This window comes from Ostrinia furnacalis, unplaced genomic scaffold, assembly GCF_004193835.3.
Source record: "Ostrinia furnacalis isolate ACB-3 unplaced genomic scaffold, ASM419383v2 OfSCF4391, whole genome shotgun sequence".
NCBI classification, from domain to species: domain Eukaryota; kingdom Metazoa; phylum Arthropoda; class Insecta; order Lepidoptera; family Crambidae; genus Ostrinia; species Ostrinia furnacalis.
In genome coordinates, this window is record NW_021134630.1 from 269,359 (window position 1) to 290,618 (window position 21,260).

Here is a 21,260-nt window from a genome sequence, read left to right on the forward strand (position 1 = left end):
GTCTTAGACAGTTATAATTTAGTAAAAGTAGGTTACTTAAAAGTAGGAATTTATCATTTATGTTCAATGAGAATCGCTTACTCCGTTAGGAATAGGTACTTAACAAATTACATAATATTACTGAACGAAATCACCACCTAAAAGTGAAAAAACATGTAAACCAGATAATACGAAACAGGAAAAAGTTTTCACCGCTGTATTTTAACGCTTGGGCCTCACACATGATCTTTGTTATGAATAAAATATAATGCATGCAGTGTGTAATACTTTTTGACGCGAACTCACCGGCTATGTGGTTATCCATGACCTTAAAACTAGGTCAGAACTTTAACTTTGTGCCTGTAACTCTATACCGAAATGCCATACTGTAATAATTAACTGATATTGTCATTGAACTTTGCTTTATAGTCTACTTTTTAACCAGTATTCTGTAATGTGATTTTTATTTCCGTTGGAAATGCGAGCAAAGTAATAAAATACAGATAATATTCGCGGCATAAAATGGCTTCAAAATTTTGATACCAATGTTTTACTTTTTGGTCAATGAAGGTCGGTAATTCAAGTAGTCACTTGCCAAGCGCAAGGTCGGGAATTCGCTTCCATTTCTTTACCATATTCTTATGTTAAGAAAAGCCTTGGAATCATGGTTCATCTTATGGAAAGCCTTGGGGAAGGCCTTTGTCCAACAGTGGACGTCATTTGGCTGAAACGATTCTCATCTTGTTCAAAAACTTTTCTGAGTAAAATATCATATTTAAAGTTCAACAAAAATACAAGTCGAATCAAATGACTAGGCAGTAATTATGTAACTTATCTATTTATATAATAAATAATATAATATATCCTTGGACATTTTACACTTCGCTTCAAGTCCCAAACTAAGCAAAGCTTGTACCTACTATGGGTACTAGACAACGGATAAAACATACTTAAATACTTGTTTTTCGTAAATACATACATATTATACATAGAAAACACCATGAGTATACAATATCAGTGAAATTCATACTTAAATGGCAAACGTGACTCGGCAGACAGACCGGTCTCGTCTCGTCTGTAGTATTACAAGATCGTCTTCGTTTTATTTATCAACCACTTATGAATGGATGAATCATCACCATTCATTTACATAATCTTTGAGGTCAAAGCTCGCGTTAAGCATGCGCATCATCTATTAATGCAGCTCGCAAATGAATTTGTTATTAATTTAGATTGGATTGGATGTAAATTTTTTTTGTCACAGGTTGTTAAGATAATACTAATAACATAATCTACTTTTTCATCAAAAGCCAAATTAGGGATTTTTTAAAGTATTTTAGTTATGAATTCATACTTGCAGCTTTAGAGAGTCTATTTTAAATCTCGTTTTTATCTACATAAATGATCTCCAAAGAGAGCTCTGGATCGAAACACTAGCAGCAGCTTCGTGACCCGTCGACCTTGTCACGCCCGAAATACATCTTGTAGTATAAAAGCGCTCCTCTACTCATTCAATGCATCAGTCGTGTATCAGACAGGCACAACAATGTTCTCCAAAGTAAGCTAAGAGAAAATTAAAATAATAATTCATTAATTTAATCAGCTATTCATTTAACTAATAAATATTTTTAAATTTCAGATTGTAGCTTTGAGCGCCATCTTGGCCGTCTCCGCGGCTGGCCTTCTGCCTGAGCCACACTACTCCTCCGCCGCGGCCGTGTCCTCCCAGAGCATCGTGCGTCATGACCAGCCGTCTGCCAAGCTGGCCGTAGCCGCCCCTGTCTACCACGCCGCCCCCGCCCAAGTCGCCTACCACGCCGNATTGCGCACGACGCAGGCCACACGAAGACTAAACACAAGACGTCCCAATTGGGACGTATTTGAGTATTCACAGCGCGAGCGCTTATAACATATCTGCTTTTGTTTTTATATAATATCATTGGCTCCAATAATGTTAGTGTCAATTCTCGCCTAGCTGATTCTTGGCTATTTAAAACAATTTCCCACGTATAATTAATACAAACATGTATATTTATTATACTGATCCAATTAACCTTTTTGACTCAGGGTCACGCGAAGTACGAGTTCGAATACAAGGTGCACGACGCCCACACCGGCGACATCAAGCAGCACCACGAGTCCCGCGACGGGCACAAGGTGGAGGGCGCCTACAGCCTGCACGAGCACGACGGCTCCGTGCGCACCGTCAAGTACCACGCCGACAAGAAGACCGGGTAAGAGATGATGCTCCTTTAGACTGAAATCAGAATTTGTGTATTTAGTCCTGAAAAGCTTGCAGCAGAATTATACTAACATGGGATCTTAGGGCTTTCGCCCACGGCGATTCGTACACGCACGACAACATCGCTACTAACGCGCGTTAGTCTCATTTGCAACGCACTACAGAAGTGATGCCAACGCGCTACTAACGCGCTACAGCAGCGCGACTGCATCGCTACAAAAAGTCGCCGTGGGCGAGGGCCCTTAATAATGTCAAACAAAATATTAGCATTGCTATTGCGACCAAAGCAAAGGCTCTGCATCTAAGTAAAGAAGTCTCTAATTACATAAAATATAAATTAGAAAAGATCGTTACTAAAATTGATGATAATGTCGGCCTAAAATTTCCTAAACTACAGTGTGTTCTCCACGCTAGACGTAGAACTCTACCAGTCAGTCAGGCAGTCCACAAACCAGATTCATCTTGTTACAGTATGGTGGGATCTCATTTATTTAGTTCCTAGCTTTCTGCCCGCGGCTTCACCAGTGAAAAAAGAGCTTTTTTTAGGGTTTTCCCTAAAATTAATTCTTTTTCTCGTCGTAAAATCCATCCTTGAACTTCAACGAACATTTAAAAAAGAATTGTTAAAATTGGTTGAGGTGTTGAGTTATGCGCTACAAACACATTTTGCGATTCATTTTTATATTTATAGATTTATTGTCCTTTCCAGATTCCAAGCTGAAGTGAAACACACCACCAAGCACGTCGAGGAACACAAGCACCATTAAGAAATTCGTTGTTGAATCTACTTTTAAGGCGCCACAGTTTGTTGTTAAATTATGTTTTAATTAATATCGATAGAGACAAATAAAGTTAAATAGTCAAAGCTAAATCAAAGTTGTTTTCTTTTTCCACCTTATTTTAACCGTAACTATAACGATAACTAGTGTTTTTTGTATGGTGTTTCACAAATTTTAGACGTTTTTCAAAATTAAAGAAAAATGGTGCAGCTCAGCCTTAAACTTACAATTTTTTTCATGCTCTACTGTGTATACAGTTTAAGTATACAATGTTGTTGAATGATAGTATTATCATTCAACAACATAAAAAAAAAAAAAAAAATTTAAAATTAAAAACAAAAGCATTCAATACCAAATTATAAGGTCAACCATCACTGCTTCCAAGTAATAAATTTCAATGTCAACACATGTTACCAAGGGGCTACTCTTACAGCGAGGTAAACGGATTACCTATTAATGTTAATGAATGACATATCGTTTTTTTTTTAATACAATCGACCAGATTTACTAATCTAAACTTATAATATAAATCCATTTTTATCTAAGGTAGAAATTTTATAAGGACTCTGAGAGTCTAAATAAAGACTCCGTTAATTGAATAGGAAATCGATGACCAATACAATTTGAGTAAAATATTTTATAGAAAAGCATAGTAAATGACAGATTAACACATCGTAGAAAAAGATTGACATAGTTTTAATGCAAATTATACTTATTAAATGGCCTGACTCGTCGACCTTGTCACACCCAAAATTCACCTAGTATAAAAGCGCTTGTTACCGTACGTAATGCATCAGTTGTATCATAGTCATTACAACAATGTTCTCCAAAGTGAGTGTCTATCATTGGAATACAAATATGGATCAATAAGTGAAGTGTGTGCAGGACTTTTATTGAAAGTGTGGTTTTATTCACAGATCGTAGCTTTGAGCGCCATCTTAGCCGTCTCCGCGGCTGGTCTCCTGCCGGAGCCGCACTACTCCTCCGCCGCGGCCGTGTCCTCCCAGAGCATCGTGCGCCACGACCAGCCCCAGACCTACGCCACCAAGCTGGTGGCCGCGCCCGTCGCCAAAGTGGCCGTAGCCGCCCCCGTGTACCACGCCGCCCCCGCCGTCGCCTACCACGCCGCCCCCGCCCACTACTCGTCCGCCGACGCCGTGTCCTCCCAGAGCATCGTGCGTCATGACCAGCAGCCCTCGGCCAAGCTCGTAGCCGCCGCCCCCGTGTACCACGCGCCCGCCCAGGTCGCCTACCACGCGCCCGCCCAGGTCGCCTACCACGCCGCGCCCGCCGCCGTGACCTACCACGCTGCCCCCGCCCCAGTCGCTTACCACGCTGCCCCCGCTGCCGTCGCCTACCACGCCGCCCCTGTCGCCAAGGTGATCGCCCCCGCCGCTAAGGTCCTCGTCGCCCACCACGAGGAGGAATACGTAAGTATACTGTCAATACAGAACACATAACTGCAATCTGTAAAGAGTGAAGTGCGTTCTAATCGTAGCTTTGTTTCCCAGGCTCACCCCAAATACGAGTACTCGTACTCCGTCGCCGACGGCCACTCCGGCGACAACAAGTCCCAGCACGAGAGCCGCGACGGCGACGCCGTGCACGGCGAGTACTCCCTGGTGGAGGCTGACGGCTCCATCCGCAAGGTCGAGTACTCCGCCGACGACCACAACGGCTTCAACGCGGTGGTCAGCCACTCCGCGCCCGCCCACCACGCCGCCCAAGCCCACGCGCCCGTCCTCCTCGCTCACCACTAATGTTGAACTACTAAGCAATACTGACTGACAGAATGTGATTATTATTACTCTGAGAAAGAGTAAATGTTGTAAATAGTCAATTATTTATAAATAAAAAAGAAATTGTTAAAACGTATGTACTTTTACTAAACCACCACTGCACTTAAGTGCTGAAAATTACCCCCACATTGAATTTAAGAGAAAAGGAAAAAAAATAAGAAGGTATGTATGCTAATAAGTATGACTATCGAATAGATGCAACTTAGGGATTTAAGGAACAGTAAAAAACAATGTCATAATGAACGTGATAAAACGAAAATGGGAATTCTCACTACCTTGTCGGTAATGCAATAAGATGCATTCGGCTTGATTACGCATGCATCTGCGCAATAAATTTAAATGCTGATAATGTACAGTTCCCATCTTTTTGAATTTGAAAAATAATACATATATTTCATTTCGCTACTGTACATGTACACATTTGACGTTATCCCTAACTCTCCAATGGCAAAAATGTAATTTGGTTGTCAAATGTCAGTCTACAAAATTATAATCACAGAAAGTTTCGAATCCATTATGATTATCCTAAAGACGATTTCCAACCAGGTCTCATTCGAATCCGTCATAATTATGGATCTAGGAAACTAATTAGAGAAAATTAAGATGACGGAATTCGGAACTATAAAGTGCGAAAATTACTTTAAAAATATTTCTAAGACTACACCGGACCGTATTTTCAAGGATTCAGAACGTCGCAGTACGAGACTTCAATAATAATTATGGTGTTGGGTTTCTGTAATAGATTTTGTCGAGAAATGATAGGTACGTACATAGAACAATATCCATGTCAGCTGAGAGACTTACGCCCGTACTTACAAACATTACTATGAGGTCTAAAAGTGCGCGTGGACGCACAGGGTGACACACGAACCAATCACAGAGCTCTATTCAACGCTGTGCGTTCGATTTGGTGCATCACTTAAGCTAGCATCGTTTGTGAATACGGGCGTTAATTGCTATTGGAGCGGAAATTATCGCCTATAAAAGACGACGGCAGCATTTTGCCCTGAAACGATACAGAATTACATAATAAACCACTTCCTTTAATTGGTAAAACGACTGCTCTTTCAAGTTTATCTTTTCATTTGAGTCTCACAGTTTTGAACTATTTTTAAATGCATATAATGTGTAACACATGAAGTGCGTAATGCTTTCTGACGTGATCGTACATGCTTGCTATCCATGACCTTAAAACTAGGCCAAAACTTTAGTCTTTTTGTACCTAAATGCCACACGTGTATAATTATGTATTATTTTGTCATTGACCTTGCTTCACATTTTAATTTTTACTCGATACTTATGTCTTAAAAATGTGGACTTATTATTTCCGTAGGATATTTTTGACCTATTATACTGCACAGTTATGAATTATTGCCTAAGAAATTACTCGTAATTAAACTTTTACAGTATTTACTTATGTAAAATCTAAACATACACAACTTTAGAACAAAAATACTATTCATGAAAATAAAAATAAAACAGATTTATTTAATTTTAAAAGTAAAAAGCAAGCCGTGTATTAACCCAAAATATTGTATCGTTATTCGATATGTTTTTACTATCTTTACTGTGAATTAATATTTGAGCCTTTGCTCAAAACGTATTATTCTGAGTTGCACCACCTAACTTTAACCGTAACTATAACGATAACCGGTGAATTTTGTTCGGAGTTTGACAGATTTTTTACGTTTGTTATAGTAAGATGGTGCAACCCAGCCTTAATCCGCCAGTAACAGACACCGGGGAGCCAAATAAAAAGCTTGTAAAACATTAATAAATGACTTGACAGATACATTACAATCACTCTATGTTTACTTTATGAATGGATGAATCATCGCTGGAAAATACTCTTAGTATAAACGTAGGTAAGTTGTAGTTGTAAGGTCAAAGCTCGCGTTAATGCGCATCTTCTTTGCTGAAACGAGTAAACACAAANCCACTAATAAAACACTAGTCAAAAAATAATGTTATGAACCAAAATGTGTTAATAGTAATTATTTATTAATTAAATAAAACAGCAAATGTGATATAAATTTACAATATTTTTATTCAATCACCAATTTCCTTTTCATGAAAAAACTGTTATTGGTATTAAAATTTAAATATACTTACACAATAAACACTAATAATTAATGGACGTCTTCACTGCAAATCTACTAAAATTAAAAAAAATCATAGATTACACTAGGTACACATTTAAAGCCCGATAAAATAGGTGAATTCAATCTACTTATGCCCGTTTTCACCATCGATCCCTAATTTTTAAGTGACCCCTATGAAAACAAAATTCCTGTTATGTGTTACCACAGAGGTCACTTAAAAATTTGGTATTGATGGTGAAAACGGAAATTAGTATTTTTCAGTTTCTGCTATATTATACCTACCGTTCTTTCCGGGATTAAAATTTTTGCGTCACTACTTTTATACTATAAATATTATTGATATGTAGCTAACTACTTGCGTGGGTCTCATACAGTCTGTGTCTATAGTCAATATAGTCATTCTGTCATCGTCTTTGAACTGAAGCATAATACCACCTTAGCTACGAATACCTACCATCTATTAATTTTTTGCTGAAGCTGCAACGATGGCTTAAAAACCTTCGTCGATTGAGTATTCAGGGACGGTGAAGTAGTCTATTTACTGAACACGAATCGCAGTGGTGAGAATGAATGGGAAAATAGTATCACCATATTAGACTGAATTACATAACGTGGATTTTATATTAATACCTATTAATTTATCCAATATGTAACTTATTATTTTTAAATTACTAAGTTATATAAGATCTTGTAAGGTACAACATACAAAAATGCCTGGTAAATACAGAGAACTGCTCCTGAATCAATAATGTAGGTACCTACTACTGCTATTTCTATTTATTCATAACAAGTGGCGACTGAGTTTGTTGCGGCGCTTCTTCTCAGCACTTTCCAAATGTTGGTCTCGAAGCGCTGGTATGGTAGGGTATAGCATACATAAAATAACAATTCAAAAAATAATAATATTAAAAAAAATATACACTCGAATTCAGAACCTCCTCCTTTTTTGAAGTCAGTTAAAAATACAGGTGCAGCAAGTTCGCTAGCAATGAGCTTATTAATCCGATTAGCTTCTGCTCACGACTTCCTCCGCGTGGAATAGTTACTTGATTTAGGCCCGATTCGACCAAACTTTTATCCGAGAATAACTCCTGGTATAACTGGCACATTGACAGTTTCAGTATGGGAAATATGTCAAAATGTCGAATAACTGACGATTTATTCTGAGATTAATATTTTTTCTTGTTTGGTCGAATCCACCCTTATCATCATCATCATTATCATCTCAGTTATAGGACGTCCACTGCTGAACATAGGCCTCCCCAATGCTTTCCATGTGGCCCACCACTTATCTTACTTATATAGCCTATTTATATCATCACGCTAAGGGTGGATTAACCACCCTTAGCGTGATGATATAAATAGGCTATAATTACACTAAAAGTTCATGAGATAAGAGTATTCACAAACAAACTTTATTAACATTTCATGTCTTCACGAAATAAATAAATTTCAAATTGTAAGGTCCTGCTAAATATTTAAATTTAAAAAATTATGATACATTGAGAGAATATACAGTTTGTAAAATAAAGATAATTGATAGTCACGCATATTATCTCGCTTGATTTACACGAATAAACTGTTAATGAACACCGATTTCGAGATTTTCGAAAGCTTTTAACAATCCGTTGTCATGACTATTACCTACGATTAAACGATTACGCTCTCATTATTTTTCATGCAGTAAGTACGGGAGTCTTCTTGAAGTAGGTACCGGATATTAGTAGGATATTTTGATAATTTATAGAACACCTACTGAGTCTGGCGTTTTAAAAAAACAAATCGTCATACAAAGACAGACTTATTTCCTTTTGAAATTGAGATGTTGTCTTGTTACAAGATAAGGCTTGGCAGCAAAGCAAATGCAGTAGGTATTTGCTTCATAAATAGGAGGACTGTTTCTTATAGATATGATTCGAGCATAATTAAGAATACGAATTGTAAAACGAATTAAAATGAAAATCGAAACTAAGAGTTTGATCTCTTTATTTTGTGTAATAAATAAGCACTATTTACAATGCATTTCTTATCAGCTACATCTTTGTTTCGTTCGTTTAAATTGACTTAGTGGTGAGCGAGGAGGACGGGCGCGTGGGCTTGGGCGGCGTGGTGGGCGGGCGCGGAGTGGCTGACCACCGCGTTGAAGCCGTTGTGGTCGTCGGCGGAGTACTCGACCTTGCGGATGGAGCCGTCAGCCTCCACCAGGGAGTACTCGCCGTGCACGGCGTCGCCGTCGCGGCTCTCGTGCTGGGACTTGTTGTCGCCGGAGTGGCCGTCGGCGACGGAGTACGAGTACTCGTATTTGGGGTGAGCCTGGGAAACAAAGCTACGATTAGAACGCACTTCTCTTTACAGATTGCAGTTATGTGTTCTGTATAGACAGTGTACTTACGTATTCCTCCTCGTGGTGGGCGACGAGGACCTTAGCGGCGGGGGCGATCACCTTGGCGACAGGGGCGGCGTGGTAGGCGACGGCAGCGGGGGCAGCGTGGTAAGCGACTGGGGCGGGGGCAGCGTGGTAGGTCACGGCGGCGGGCGCGGCGTGGTAGGCGACCTGGGCGGGCGCGTGGTAGGCGACCTGGGCGGGCGCGTGGTAGACGGGGGCGGCGGCTACGAGCTTGGCCGAGGGCTGCTGGTCATGACGCACGATGCTCTGGGAGGACACGGCGTCGGCGGACGAGTAGTGGGCGGGGGCGGCGTGGTAGGCGACGGCGGGGGCGGCGTGGTACACGGGGGCGGCTACGGCCACTTTGGCGACGGGCGCGGCCACCAGCTTGGTGGCGTAGGTCTGGGGCTGGTCGTGGCGCACGATGCTCTGGGAGGACACGGCCGCGGCGGAGGAGTAGTGCGGCTCCGGCAGGAGACCAGCCGCGGAGACGGCCAAGATGGCGCTCAAAGCTACGATCTGGAATTTTTAAGTATTTATTAGTTATCTGTATTATAATAAAAAAATATGTATTCTTATATTAATATACTTTTGCTTACTTTGGTGAACATTGTTGTGCTTGTCTGATACACGACTGATGCATTGAATGAGTAGAGGCGCGCTTTTATACTACATGATGTGTTTCGGGTGTCACAAGGTCAACGGGTCACAGAGCTGCTGCCTGTGTTTCAGACAGCTTTCTTTATAGATCACCTTAATAGATACTAGATTGTACTTTAACTCCATTTAATATGTTGTTAAAGGTAAATAAATAAAAAAGTTATTGATAGGTTACAGATTCAGAATACTTAAACGACCTTTACGAAATACATGTACACATAACATACTTGCCCCTTACATAGATATATAATAAAAGCTAAATAATTTCCTCAATTTTAGAAGCTCCTAGCTACAAGCGTTTACTCGTTTCAACAAAGAAGATGCGCATTAACGCGAGCTTTGACCTTACAACTTACGTTAATACAATTTTGCAGCTGTGATTNTTCAATAATATTATGGTGTTGGGCTTCTGTAATTGATTTTGTCGAGAAATGATAAGTACGTACATAAAACAATATCCAAGTCAGCTGGGAGACTTATGCCCGTTTTCACCATCAATCCTTAATTTTTAAGTACGTTATACCTACATAACCCCTATGAAAACAAAATTCTTGTTATGTGCTCCCACTGTGTTGGGGTCACTTAAAAATTAGGGATTGATGGTGAAAACGGCATTAATAGCTATTGGAGCGGAAATTATCACTTATAAAAAATCCGAAACGACACAGAATTACATAATAAACCACTTCCTTTAATTGGTAAAACGACTGTTCTTTCAAGTTTATCTTATCATTTGAGTCTCACAATTTTGAACTTTTTTTTTTAAATGTATTAATGTGTAACACATGAAGTGCGTAATGCCTTCTGACGTGATCGTACATGCTTGCTATCCATGACCTTAAAACTAGGCCAAAACTTTATTCTTTTTGTACCTAAATGCCACACGTGTATAATTGTGTATTATTTTGTCATTGACCTTGCTTTACATTTTAATTTTTACTCGATACTTATGTATTAAAAATGTGGACTTATTATTTCCGTAGGATATTTTTGACCTATTATACCTACTGCACGATTATGAATTATGCTTATTGAAGTAGTTAGTTGCCTAAGAAATTACTCGTAATGAAACTTTTACACTACTTACTTATGTAAAATCTAAACATACACAACTTTCGAACAAACATAGGACTCATGAAAATAAAAATAAAACAGATTTATTTAATTTTGATGTATTAACCCAAAATATTGCATCGTCATTCGATATATCTTTACTATCTTTAAATAGGGATGTTTCCTGTGTAAAAAAGCAAGAGTTTTAATTAGTCCGTCAGTTAGCTTATCAAAAAATACTCCACACGTATTTTTCACTTTTTCAAACTAATGAAAATGTGAAGATATAAAGCGTGTCAAAGTTCTAAAGAAAAGGCCCGTGACGTCAATGAGTGCTTAAAAGTGCAGCACTATGTGACGTCGCGCGGAACTTCAACGCACTATAATTATCTTTGTAATTATTTGTTTGATTGACAATTAAAAATATACGAGTCCAATTTCAAAATTGACGGACTACCTAAACATTTTTTTTAGGAAACTAGCCTATTGAGCCTTTGCTCTAAACGTATTTATTCTGAGTTGCACCATCTAACTTTAACCGTAACTATTAACGATAACCGGTGAATTTTGTTCGAAGTTTGACAGATTTTTGACGTTTGTTATAGTAAGATGGTGCAACCAAGCCTTAATCTGCCACTAACAGACACCGGGGAGCCAAATGAAAGCTTGTAAAACATTAATAAATGACTTGACAGATACATTAGAATCAAACATAGAGATGTTTACTTTATGAATGGATGAATCATCGCTGGAAAATACTCGTAGTATAAACGTAGGTAAGTTGTAGTTGTAAGGTCAAAGCTCGCGTTAATGCGCATCTTCTTTGCTGAAACGAGTAAACACAAAACAAAACAGTAAGCAGCTATGAGTTTCCATAAATTGAGGAAATGATTTAACTTAGGATTATTTTTATCTGTATAGGTAATGGGAAAGTATGCTATTTGTTTGTATTATGTAAAGGTCATGTAAGTATTCTGAATCTGTAACCTATCAATAACTGAAGTTACAATCTAGTGTCTATTAAGGTGACCGATAAAGAAAGCTTTAGAGTCTGAAATACAAGCAGCAGCTCTGTGACCCGTTGACCTTGTGACACCCGAAACACATCATGTAGTATAAAAGCGCGCCTCTACTCATTCAATGCATCAGTCGTGTATCAGACTAGCACAACAATGTTCACCAAAGTAAGCAAAAAATAAAATTAAATAATTTAAATTTTTTATTTTTATTTTAATACAGGTAACTAATGAATACTTACAAATTCCAGATCCTTGCTTTGAGCGCCGTCTTGACCGTCTCCGCGGCTGGTCTCCTGCCGGAGCCGCACTACTCCTCCGCCGCGGCCGTGTCCTCCCAGAGCATCGTGCGCCACGACCAGCCCCAGACCTACGCCACCAAGCTGGTGGCCGCGCCCGTCGCCAAAGTGGCCGTAGCCGCCCCCGTGTACCACGCCGCCCCCGCCGTCGCCTACCACGCCGCCCCCGCCCACTACTCGTCCGCCGACGCCGTGTCCTCCCAGAGCATCGTGCGTCATGACCAGCAGCCCTCGGCCAAGCTCGTAGCCGCCGCCCCCGTGTACCACGCGCCCGCCCAGGTCGCCTACCACGCGCCCGCCCAGGTCGCCTACCACACCGCGCCCGCCGCCGTGACCTACCACGCTGCCCCCGCCCCAGTCGCTTACCACGCTGCCCCCGCTGCCGTCGCCTACCACGCCGCCCCTGTCGCCAAGGTGATCGCCCCCGCCGCTAAGGTCCTCGTCGCCCACCACGAGGAGGAATACGTAAGTATACTGTCAATACAGAACACATAACTGCAATCTGTAAAGAGTGAAGTGCGTTCTAATCGTAGCTTTGTTTCCCAGGCTCACCCCAAATACGAGTACTCGTACTCCGTCGCCGACGGCCACTCCGGCGACAACAAGTCCCAGCACGAGAGCCGCGACGGCGACGCCGTGCACGGCGAGTACTCCCTGGTGGAGGCTGACGGCTCCATCCGCAAGGTCGAGTACTCCGCCGACGACCACAACGGCTTCAACGCGGTGGTCAGCCACTCCGCGCCCGCCCACCACGCCGCCCAAGCCCACGCGCCCGTCCTCCTCGCTCACCACTAANGTAGGCGACCTGGGCGGGCGCGTGGTAGGCGACCTGGGCGGGCGCGTGGTACACGGGGGCGGCGGCTACGAGCTTGGCCGAGGGCTGCTGGTCATGACGCACGATGCTCTGGGAGGACACGGCGTCGGCGGACGAGTAGTGGGCGGGGGCGGCGTGGTAGGCGACGGCGGGGGCGGCGTGGTACACGGGGGCGGCTACGGCCACTTTGGCGACGGGCGCGGCCACCAGCTTGGTGGCGTAGGTCTGGGGCTGGTCGTGGCGCACGATGCTCTGGGAGGACACGGCCGCGGCGGAGGAGTAGTGCGGCTCCGGCAGGAGACCAGCCGCGGAGACGGCCAAGATGGCGCTCAAAGCTACGATCTGGAATTTTTAAGTATTTATTAGTTATCTGTATTATAATAAAAAAAAATGTAGCTATTCTTATATTAATATACTTTTGCTTACTTTGGTGAACATTGTTGTGCTTGTCTGATACACGACTGATGCATTGAATGAGTAGAGGCGCGCTTTTATACTACATGATGTGTTTCGGGTGTCACAAGGTCAACGGGTCACAGAGCTGCTGCCTGTGTTTCAGACAGCTTTCTTTATAGATCACCTTAATAGATACTAGATTGTACTTTAACTCCATTTAATATGTTGTTAAAGGTAAATAAATAAAAAAGTTATTGATAGGTTACAGATTCAGAATACTTAAACGACCTTTACGAAATACATGTACACATAACATACTTGCCCCTTACATAGATATATAATAAAAGCTAAATAATTTCCTCAATTTTAGAAGCTCCTAGCTACAAGCGTTTACTCGTTTCAACAAAGAAGATGCGCATTAACGCGAGCTTTGACCTTACAACTTACGTTAATACAATTTTGCAGCTGTGATTCATCCATTCATAAAGTAATCACAGTGATTTTACTATATCCATTATGTCACGTCACGTTTAATGTTTTTCAAGCTTTTATTTGGCTCGGTGTCTGTTAGTTTCAGACATGGACCTATAAAAAAAGGCGGACGGAACTCGCGCTACAACAAAACTGTGACGCAAAATTTTGGCGTCTGTCTATTGTGTGAGTGAATTTAGGGATGCCATGTTAGCCAAAACATTTTACCCATTTACTTTAAGAAAAACATAGATCGGCAGATGTTACTTGGAAATGTAGACAGAATTATTCCGTGCCATTTGAAAAGGATAAAAGGTGAATGCGGTGAGGAAGGCGCGAAATTTTCAATGTTCAAATTTTCTAACATTGTTTGCAAGTCAGTGTCAGGGTAACTAGTGGGTAGTTACAAATTACGAATCTTGTGTACATTATGAACACTTATGAAGCACCTATGTACACTTATGAAGCAATAAACGATTATGATTATGATGATAATCTTATGCATCATCAATATATCATTATTATTATCTCTGATAGATTTTAACATACAACCTGACACTGACTTGCAATTGCAATCAATGTAAGAAAATTTGAATTTCGCAGTTCCACACTTTTGGGAAGGATCAAATCTGCCTATGAAAATATATCCCATTAAAACACAATTATTATGATAAATTATTTTATTTCTATAGTATGCGTAATAAACAACTAAAAAGTCCTAAAATTATTATTAATTTCCCATATTTCGGGTAATTTTCCCACGTAAATAACTGAGAACACTGGACTTTGACGTATTATTTTTTCGAGTGAATGACGTTTGATTTCAATTAATTTCAATATTTTAATGTTGGGAAATAAGTAATTGTATTATTATTTTACCTGTGATATGTGATTCCTTAATTTTTGTTTGTTCGAACAGAACGGTTTTTACACAATTTCATCACACAAGAAATGTCGTATTCGTGTTGTTTTTTCGCCGCCTAAATGTGTCAACTGTGTGAAGTTTGCACTCGAAGTGGTGTATCAGGGTGTGAATGTGTGCGTGCCGGCCTGTACGTACAGGCAAGCTGGTGTATCCTAATGTCACAGTATTTTGTTGATGAGAATCCGTCCGACTTTTTTTATAGGTCCATGGTTTCAGATTAAATATAAGTTTTGAGCAAATGCTCAAATTAATTTACAGTGTAGTGTATAGACATTTGTCTCGAGCGCATACGTCACAGCCTAGTCGGCGGTGGGGGCATTCGGCGTCCGACCGTGGTGCGGGCAGGTCGTGCTGTGTGCGTAGGCGAGCCAAATAATAATCTAATGGCGGAGATAAAGGTGTACAATACAATGGCGACGAGGATTAANAGTAAAGCCTATTAAAAACATATCGAACGACGATGCAATATTTTGGGTTCATACACGTGTTTGAATGATGAAAATGTTAACTGAATGGCTTTTTAATAATATTAAAATTAATGAAAAGCTATATCAAACTGCTTTTTTATTTTCGTGAAACTTATGTTTGTACCAAAGAAAGTTGTGTACGTTATTTTATCTAACTTTAGTAGAACTCATTTCATAGGCAACTACTTCAATAATAATATGTATAACAAGCAAAATCAATTTAGTAAACCAATAATTATGTGGTTGATTTTTCAGTATGAATATTGCATCCCATGAAAAGCTTCTCTACATGAAACGGAGTTTTCAAAAGGCTTTGAATTCAGCTTTGACAAACGGTAAAGCCCCGCTGAAACCTGTTCAAAACGAAGCAGCTCCTGCACATTTTTCGTTATTACGTAGCGCAGGGAAACTTGGAGGAGGCAATCATTAGGTGAGGTCGTTACAATTCTACATAGTGGTGATGGTTACCTACATGTACATTTATAACGGTCTCAAATGAAATGATTTATCATTATTTTCAACCGACTTCAAAAAAGGAGGAGGTTCTCAATTCGACCCGTATGTTTTTTTTTTTCTATGTTTGTTACGCGATAACACCGCCAATTATGAACCGATTTGAACAAATCTTTTTTCAGCGTATAGGTAATACCTCAAGGGTGGTCCCATTTAAATTTAATAATATAAGCTGCATCTATTGGTTGGTCATACTTATTTGCATGCATGCATACATTCTCAATGCTTTCCTTTCTCTCTCAAATCAATGAGGGAGTAACTTTCAGCATTAATGTATTGTGCAGTGGTGGTTTAGTAAAAATACATACGTTTTAACAATCGTTTTTTATTTATAAATAATTGACTATTTACAACATTTACTCTTTCTCAGAGTAATAATAATCACATTCTGTCAGTCAGTATTGCTTAGTGGTCCAACGTTTAGTGGTGAGCGAGNCAGACAGACAAAAATTTTACTGATTGCATTTTTGGCATCAGTATCGATCACTAATCACCCCCTGATAGTTATTTTGAAAATATATTTCATGTACAGAATTGACCTCTCTACAGATTTATTATAAGTATAGAAGATGATACATTGAGATAATATACAGCTTGTATAGATATTGATAGTCACGCATATTATCTCGCTTGATTTACACGAATAAACTGTTAATGATCACCGTTTTCGAGCTTTTCGTAAGCTTTTAACAATCCGTTGTCATGACTATTACGCTCTCATTATGTTTCATGCGGTAAGTACGGCAGTGTTCTTGGAGTAGGTACCGGATATTAGTAGGATATTCAGATGTTTATCTTTTGTATATTTTCTGGGGGCATGATATGATAAAACTAGAAGGCTGAATTTTCATTAGCTATGCAGGCATTGTAAAGACACGGTATATTTAAAATTTCATTCAATTTGAACTAGTAGTTTAAGAATTATAACGGGTCAAAGTTNTTTGACGAATGTTCTCTTTTCTCTTTCTCAAGCAAGTACGGGCGCTCGCTGTACGCGCGCATCGAACACTATCAGCATAGGTTCAGCTTCGACTCACCGACACTACACTACCCTCGATCCTTATTCCTTTGCGAGGTCATGGCAGGTCATTTTTAGGGTTCCGTAGCCAAATGGCAAAAACGGAACCCTTATAGATTCGTCATGTCTGTCTGTCCGTCCGTCCGTCTGTAAGTAAGTAGGTAGATGTATTCTGTGAACCGCATTAAGATTTTGATGCAAAAATAAAAAAAATATAATAAATATTGGGGGCTCCCCATACTTAGAACTGAAACTCAAAATTTTTTTTTTCATCAAACACATACGTGTGGGGTATCTATGGATATGGATTCATGAGTCCTATGTTTGTTCGAAAGTTGTGTATGTTTAGATTTTACATAAGTAAGTAGTGTAAAACTTTAATTACGAGTAATTTCTTAGGCAACTAACTACTTCAATAAGCATAATTCATAATCGTGAAGTAGGTATAATAGGTCAAAAATATCCTACGGAAATAATAAGTCCACATTTTTAATACATAAGTATCGAGTAAAAATTAAAATGTAAAGCAAGGTCAATGACAAAATAATACATAATTATACACGTGTGGCATTTAGGTACAAAAAGACTAAAGTTTTGGCCTAGTTTTAAGGTCATGGATAGCAAGCATGTACGATCACGTCAGAAGGCATTACGCACTTCATGTGTTACACATTAATACATTTAAAAAAAAAAGTTCAAAATTGTGAGACTCAAATGATAAGATAAACTTGAAAGAACAGTCGTTTTACCAATTAAAGGAAGTGGTTTATTATGTAATTCTGTGTCGTTTCGGATCCTTTATAAGTGATAATTTCCGCTCCAATAGCGATAATGCCGTTTTCACCATCAATCCCTAATTTTTAAGTGACCCCAGCACAGTGGAAGCACATAACAAGAATTTTGTTTTCATAGGGGTTATGTATAACGTACTTAAAAATTAAGGATTGATGGTGAAAACGGGCATAAGTCTCCCAGCTGACTTGGATATTGTTTTATGTACGTACTTATCATTTCTCGACAAAATCAATTACAGAAGCCCAACACCATAATATTATTGAAGCGTGGTAGGCGACCTGGGCGGGCGCGTGGTACACGGGGGCGGCGGCTACGAGCTTGGCCGAGGGCTGCTGGTCATGACGCACGATGCTCTGGGAGGACACGGCGTCGGCGGACGAGTAGTGGGCGGGGGCGGCGTGGTAGGCGACGGCGGGGGCGGCGTGGTACACGGGGGCGGCTACGGCCACTTTGGCGACGGGCGCGGCCACCAGCTTGGTGGCGTAGGTCTGGGGCTGGTCGTGGCGCACGATGCTCTGGGAGGACACGGCCGCGGCGGAGGAGTAGTGCGGCTCCGGCAGGAGACCAGCCGCGGAGACGGCCAAGATGGCGCTCAAAGCTACGATCTGTGAATAAAACCACACTTTCAATAAAAGTCCTGCACACACTTCACTTATTGATCCATATTTGTATTCCAATGATAGACACTCACTTTGGAGAACATTGTTGTAATGACTATGATACAACTGATGCATTACGTACGGTAACAAGCGCTTTTATACTAGGTGAATTTTGGGTGTGACAAGGTCGACGAGTCAGGCCATTTAATAAGTATAATTTGCATTAAAACTATGTCAATCTTTTTCTACGATGTGTTAATCTGTCATTTACTATGCTTTTCTATAAAATATTTTACTCAAATTGTATTGGTCATCGATTTCCTATTCAATTAACGGAGTCTTTATTTAGACTCTCAGAGTCCTTATAAAATTTCTACCTTAGATAAAAATGGATTTATATTATAAGTTTAGATTAGTAAATCTGGTCGATTGTATTAAAAAAAACGATATGTCATTCATTAACATTAATAGGTAATCCGTTTACCTCGCTGTAAGAGTAGCCCCTTGGTAACATGTGTTGACATTGAAATATTACTTGGAAGCAGTGATGGTTGACCTTATAATTTGGTATTGAGTGCTTTTGTTTTTAATAACGAAAGTGGTATTGAAGCCAGCCTATAATTATTTTGTTTTTGTTGTTCATGATTGCGAATGTTTTTTTTGGGCATCAGAGATACGTAGGTATCAAAATTGAGGCTTTTAAAGTTCTCTGTGACATCGTGACTATCTCGTATTATACTCGTAATACCTACTTTGGTGCTATTTTGTAACATTAATTTAATAAGTATGTTGTTCAATGATAGTATACAGTAGAGCACGAAAAAATTTTAAACACTGGTTATCGTTATTGTTACACGAAAGCATGCAAGAAAGAAAACAACTTTGATTTTTCTTTGACTATTTAACTTTATTTGTCTCTATCGATATTAAATAAAACATAATTTAACAAACAAACAGACTTAAAAATAGATCCAACAACAAATTGCTTAATGGTGCTTGTGTTCCTCGATATGCTTGGTGGTGTGTTTCACTTCAGCTTGGAATCTGGAAAGACAATAAATTACTATTTATTTATGAAACATAGCCGGGTGATCGTGGTTTTGTAGCCTGCCTTGGTAGAGTTCTACTTCGTCTAGCGTGGAGAACACACTTTATCACGGTAGTCTAGAAAATGTTAGGCCAACATTATTTCCAGTTTAGGAACGATCTTTTCTAATATAAATTTTATGTAACTAGAATCTTCTTTACTTAGATGCAGAGCCCTTGCTTTGGTTGCAATAGCAATGCTAATATTTTTGTCATTATTAAAACGTTTTAAGGTCTCATGATAGTCAAATTCTGCTTCAAGCTTTTCAGGACTAACGCGACAACAATAGCTTGGCGACTTGACGCCTATTCTTGTCAATCCGCTGTTTTTTCAATTTCAGAATATTAACTTGTCGTTGCGACTTCGCGACTCTGACGCCAAGTGTGCGAAGCTTTGAACAAAATAACTATATGAAATTGTCAGCCGCAGCCTGTCATTGCGTCTAGTCGCCTTGTCTGTCGCCTAATGTGCGCCTACACTAAAGGAGCATCAGTTCTTACCCGGTCTTCTTGTCGGCGTGGTACTTGACGGTGCGCACGGAGCCGTCGTGCTCGTGCAGGCTGTAGGCGCCCTCCACCTTGTGCCCGTCGCGGGACTCGTGGTGCTGCTTGATGTCGCCGGTGTGGGCGTCGTGCACCTTGTATTCGAACTCGTACTTCGCGTGACCCTGAGTCAAAAAGGTTAATTGGATCAACATAATAAATATACATGTTTGTATTAATTATATGTGGGAAATTGTTTTAAACAGCCAAGAATCAGCTAGGCGAGAATTGACACTAACATTATTGGAGCATACAAGTTTTGGAGCTTTATGGGTTTCTAATGTTGATCACATTATATACGTTACAGATTCCCACAGCATTTAATTCTGACCTTAAGTGAATTTGTTTAGAATAAAACTTGCACTTGAATTAATGAGCTGATATATGGTGATTATTGATTTGGTTGGTTTGGTTTGGTCATTTAAATAAAAAATATTTAAGTATGCCTATTTAGGTGCCCCTAATTAAGAGTGCTTTAAAATACGTGACCCACTTTAATTGTCCTCCCTACTGGAGGACAACAAANCGTTAAAACTAGAGCTATCTCTTTCATTTGCATGCTATTTCGTATCTTTTGTTTCACTTATCAGTTACATTTGTCAATGTGTGCAATTTGGAATAGCTCGGCACGGATTAAAATCGTAATTTCTATGAACGTAACATATCTATAGTTCTATAATATCATTGATTGGAGCATACAAGTTTTGGAGCTTTATGGGTTTCTAATGTTGATCACACTAAATACGAGTTACAGATTCCCACAGCATTTAATTCTGACCTTAAGTAAATTTGTTTAGAATAAAACTTGCACTTGAATTAATGAGCTGATTTATGATGATTACTGATTTGGTTATAAGGTTTGGTCATTTAAATAAAAAATATTTAAGTACCTAATTATGAGTGCTTTAAAATACGTGACCCACTTTAATTGTCCTCCAGTAGGTGAACAACAAATCGTAATTTTCTGTTCAAAATGGAAACAAGTGAAAAAAACAACACTAAAACATTACATACATCGTATTGGTGGAAGTCCTTAGGGGGATGCGCGGGGACATCGTGGCGTTCGATGTGCTGCGACGAGATGGCCACTTTGTGGTGGTGTTCAGCGGCCTGGCACACTACTGCCACGACAGCGATCATGGTTACAATCTGAAAAGAAGAAATAAGTCCATTTAATTTTTCCCAATACATTTTCATTCAGTACCTATAACATCCCCATATTGAACTGACAAGGCCCAACAGTGTCGGCATTAAACTGTTCAATTTAGATTCGAGCAACGGTAGTTCGATTCCCGACAACCAATTTTTATACGTCCAC

General features: G+C 39.8%; 5 protein-coding genes across 5 annotated transcripts; 1 reads left to right on the forward strand and 4 right to left on the reverse strand.

The window, feature by feature from the left end:
• Positions 1-1,503: 1,503 nt before the first annotated feature.
• LOC114359462 (histidine-rich protein PFHRP-II-like) lies at positions 1,504-13,110 on the forward strand. Its single transcript, XM_028313878.1, has 6 exons — positions 1,504-1,537; positions 1,619-1,799; positions 3,967-4,430; positions 4,512-4,739; positions 12,358-12,780; positions 12,862-13,110. The coding sequence occupies exons 1-6, from the start codon at positions 1,526-1,528 to the stop codon at positions 13,108-13,110; spliced, it is 1,557 nt and encodes a 518-aa protein (XP_028169679.1). The 5' UTR covers positions 1,504-1,525.
• LOC114359447 (cuticle protein 18.6-like) lies at positions 8,871-9,920 on the reverse strand. The gene is made up of 3 exons (XM_028313861.1): positions 9,887-9,920; positions 9,294-9,806; positions 8,871-9,214 (listed from the first exon to the last, which is right to left on the reverse strand). The coding sequence occupies exons 1-3, from the start codon at positions 9,896-9,898 to the stop codon at positions 8,966-8,968; spliced, it is 774 nt and encodes a 257-aa protein (XP_028169662.1). The 5' UTR covers positions 9,899-9,920; the 3' UTR covers positions 8,871-8,965.
• Position 13,111: 1 nt separating the features above from the next.
• LOC114359429 (cuticle protein 16.5-like) lies at positions 13,112-13,589 on the reverse strand (the record flags this gene model as incomplete). The annotated part of the gene is made up of 2 exons (XM_028313832.1): positions 13,556-13,589; positions 13,112-13,471 (listed from the first exon to the last, which is right to left on the reverse strand). Coding segments are annotated over exons 1-2 (372 nt in total), but the record flags the coding sequence as incomplete, so codon positions are not given.
• Positions 13,590-15,220: 1,631 nt separating this feature from the next.
• LOC114359430 (uncharacterized) lies at positions 15,221-18,417 on the reverse strand. The gene is made up of 3 exons (XM_028313833.1): positions 18,406-18,417; positions 17,993-18,319; positions 15,221-15,301 (listed from the first exon to the last, which is right to left on the reverse strand). Exons 1-3 carry the CDS (start codon positions 18,415-18,417, stop codon positions 15,221-15,223), a joined length of 420 nt encoding a protein of 139 aa, XP_028169634.1.
• Positions 18,418-19,299: 882 nt separating this feature from the next.
• Positions 19,300-21,198, reverse strand: LOC114359460 (cuticle protein 19-like). The gene is made up of 3 exons (XM_028313875.1): positions 20,957-21,198; positions 19,901-20,067; positions 19,300-19,357 (listed from the first exon to the last, which is right to left on the reverse strand). Exons 1-3 carry the CDS (start codon positions 21,137-21,139, stop codon positions 19,300-19,302), a joined length of 408 nt encoding a protein of 135 aa, XP_028169676.1. The 5' UTR covers positions 21,140-21,198.
• Positions 21,199-21,260: the final 62 nt, after the last annotated feature.

Bases quoted from the DNA above. Each gene is read 5' to 3' on its own strand.
- LOC114359447 (XM_028313861.1), bottom strand. The intron at 9,215-9,293 runs GTAAGTACACTG...TTTGTTTCCCAG, and splicing joins CCCACCACGAGGAGGAATAC to GCTCACCCCAAATACGAGTA.
- LOC114359460 (XM_028313875.1), bottom strand. From the start codon at position 21,139: ATGAAAATGTATTGGGAAAAATTAAATGGACTTATTTCTTCTTTTCAG. The intron at 20,068-20,956 runs GTATGTAATGTT...TTTTTGACTCAG, and splicing joins AGGACTTCCACCAATACGAT to GGTCACGCGAAGTACGAGTT. The intron at 19,358-19,900 runs GTAAGAACTGAT...TTGTCTTTCCAG, and splicing joins CACGCCGACAAGAAGACCGG to ATTCCAAGCTGAAGTGAAAC.
- LOC114359430 (XM_028313833.1), bottom strand. The intron at 15,302-17,992 runs GTCGCCTACCAC...CTCCGCCATTAG, and splicing joins TGTACCACGCGCCCGCCCAG to ATTATTATTTGGCTCGCCTA.
- LOC114359462 (XM_028313878.1), top strand. The intron at 4,740-12,357 runs GTCCTCCTCGCT...GTGTCCTCCCAG, and splicing joins CCGCCCAAGCCCACGCGCCC to AGCATCGTGCGCCACGACCA. The intron at 12,781-12,861 runs GTAAGTATACTG...TTTGTTTCCCAG, and splicing joins CCCACCACGAGGAGGAATAC to GCTCACCCCAAATACGAGTA.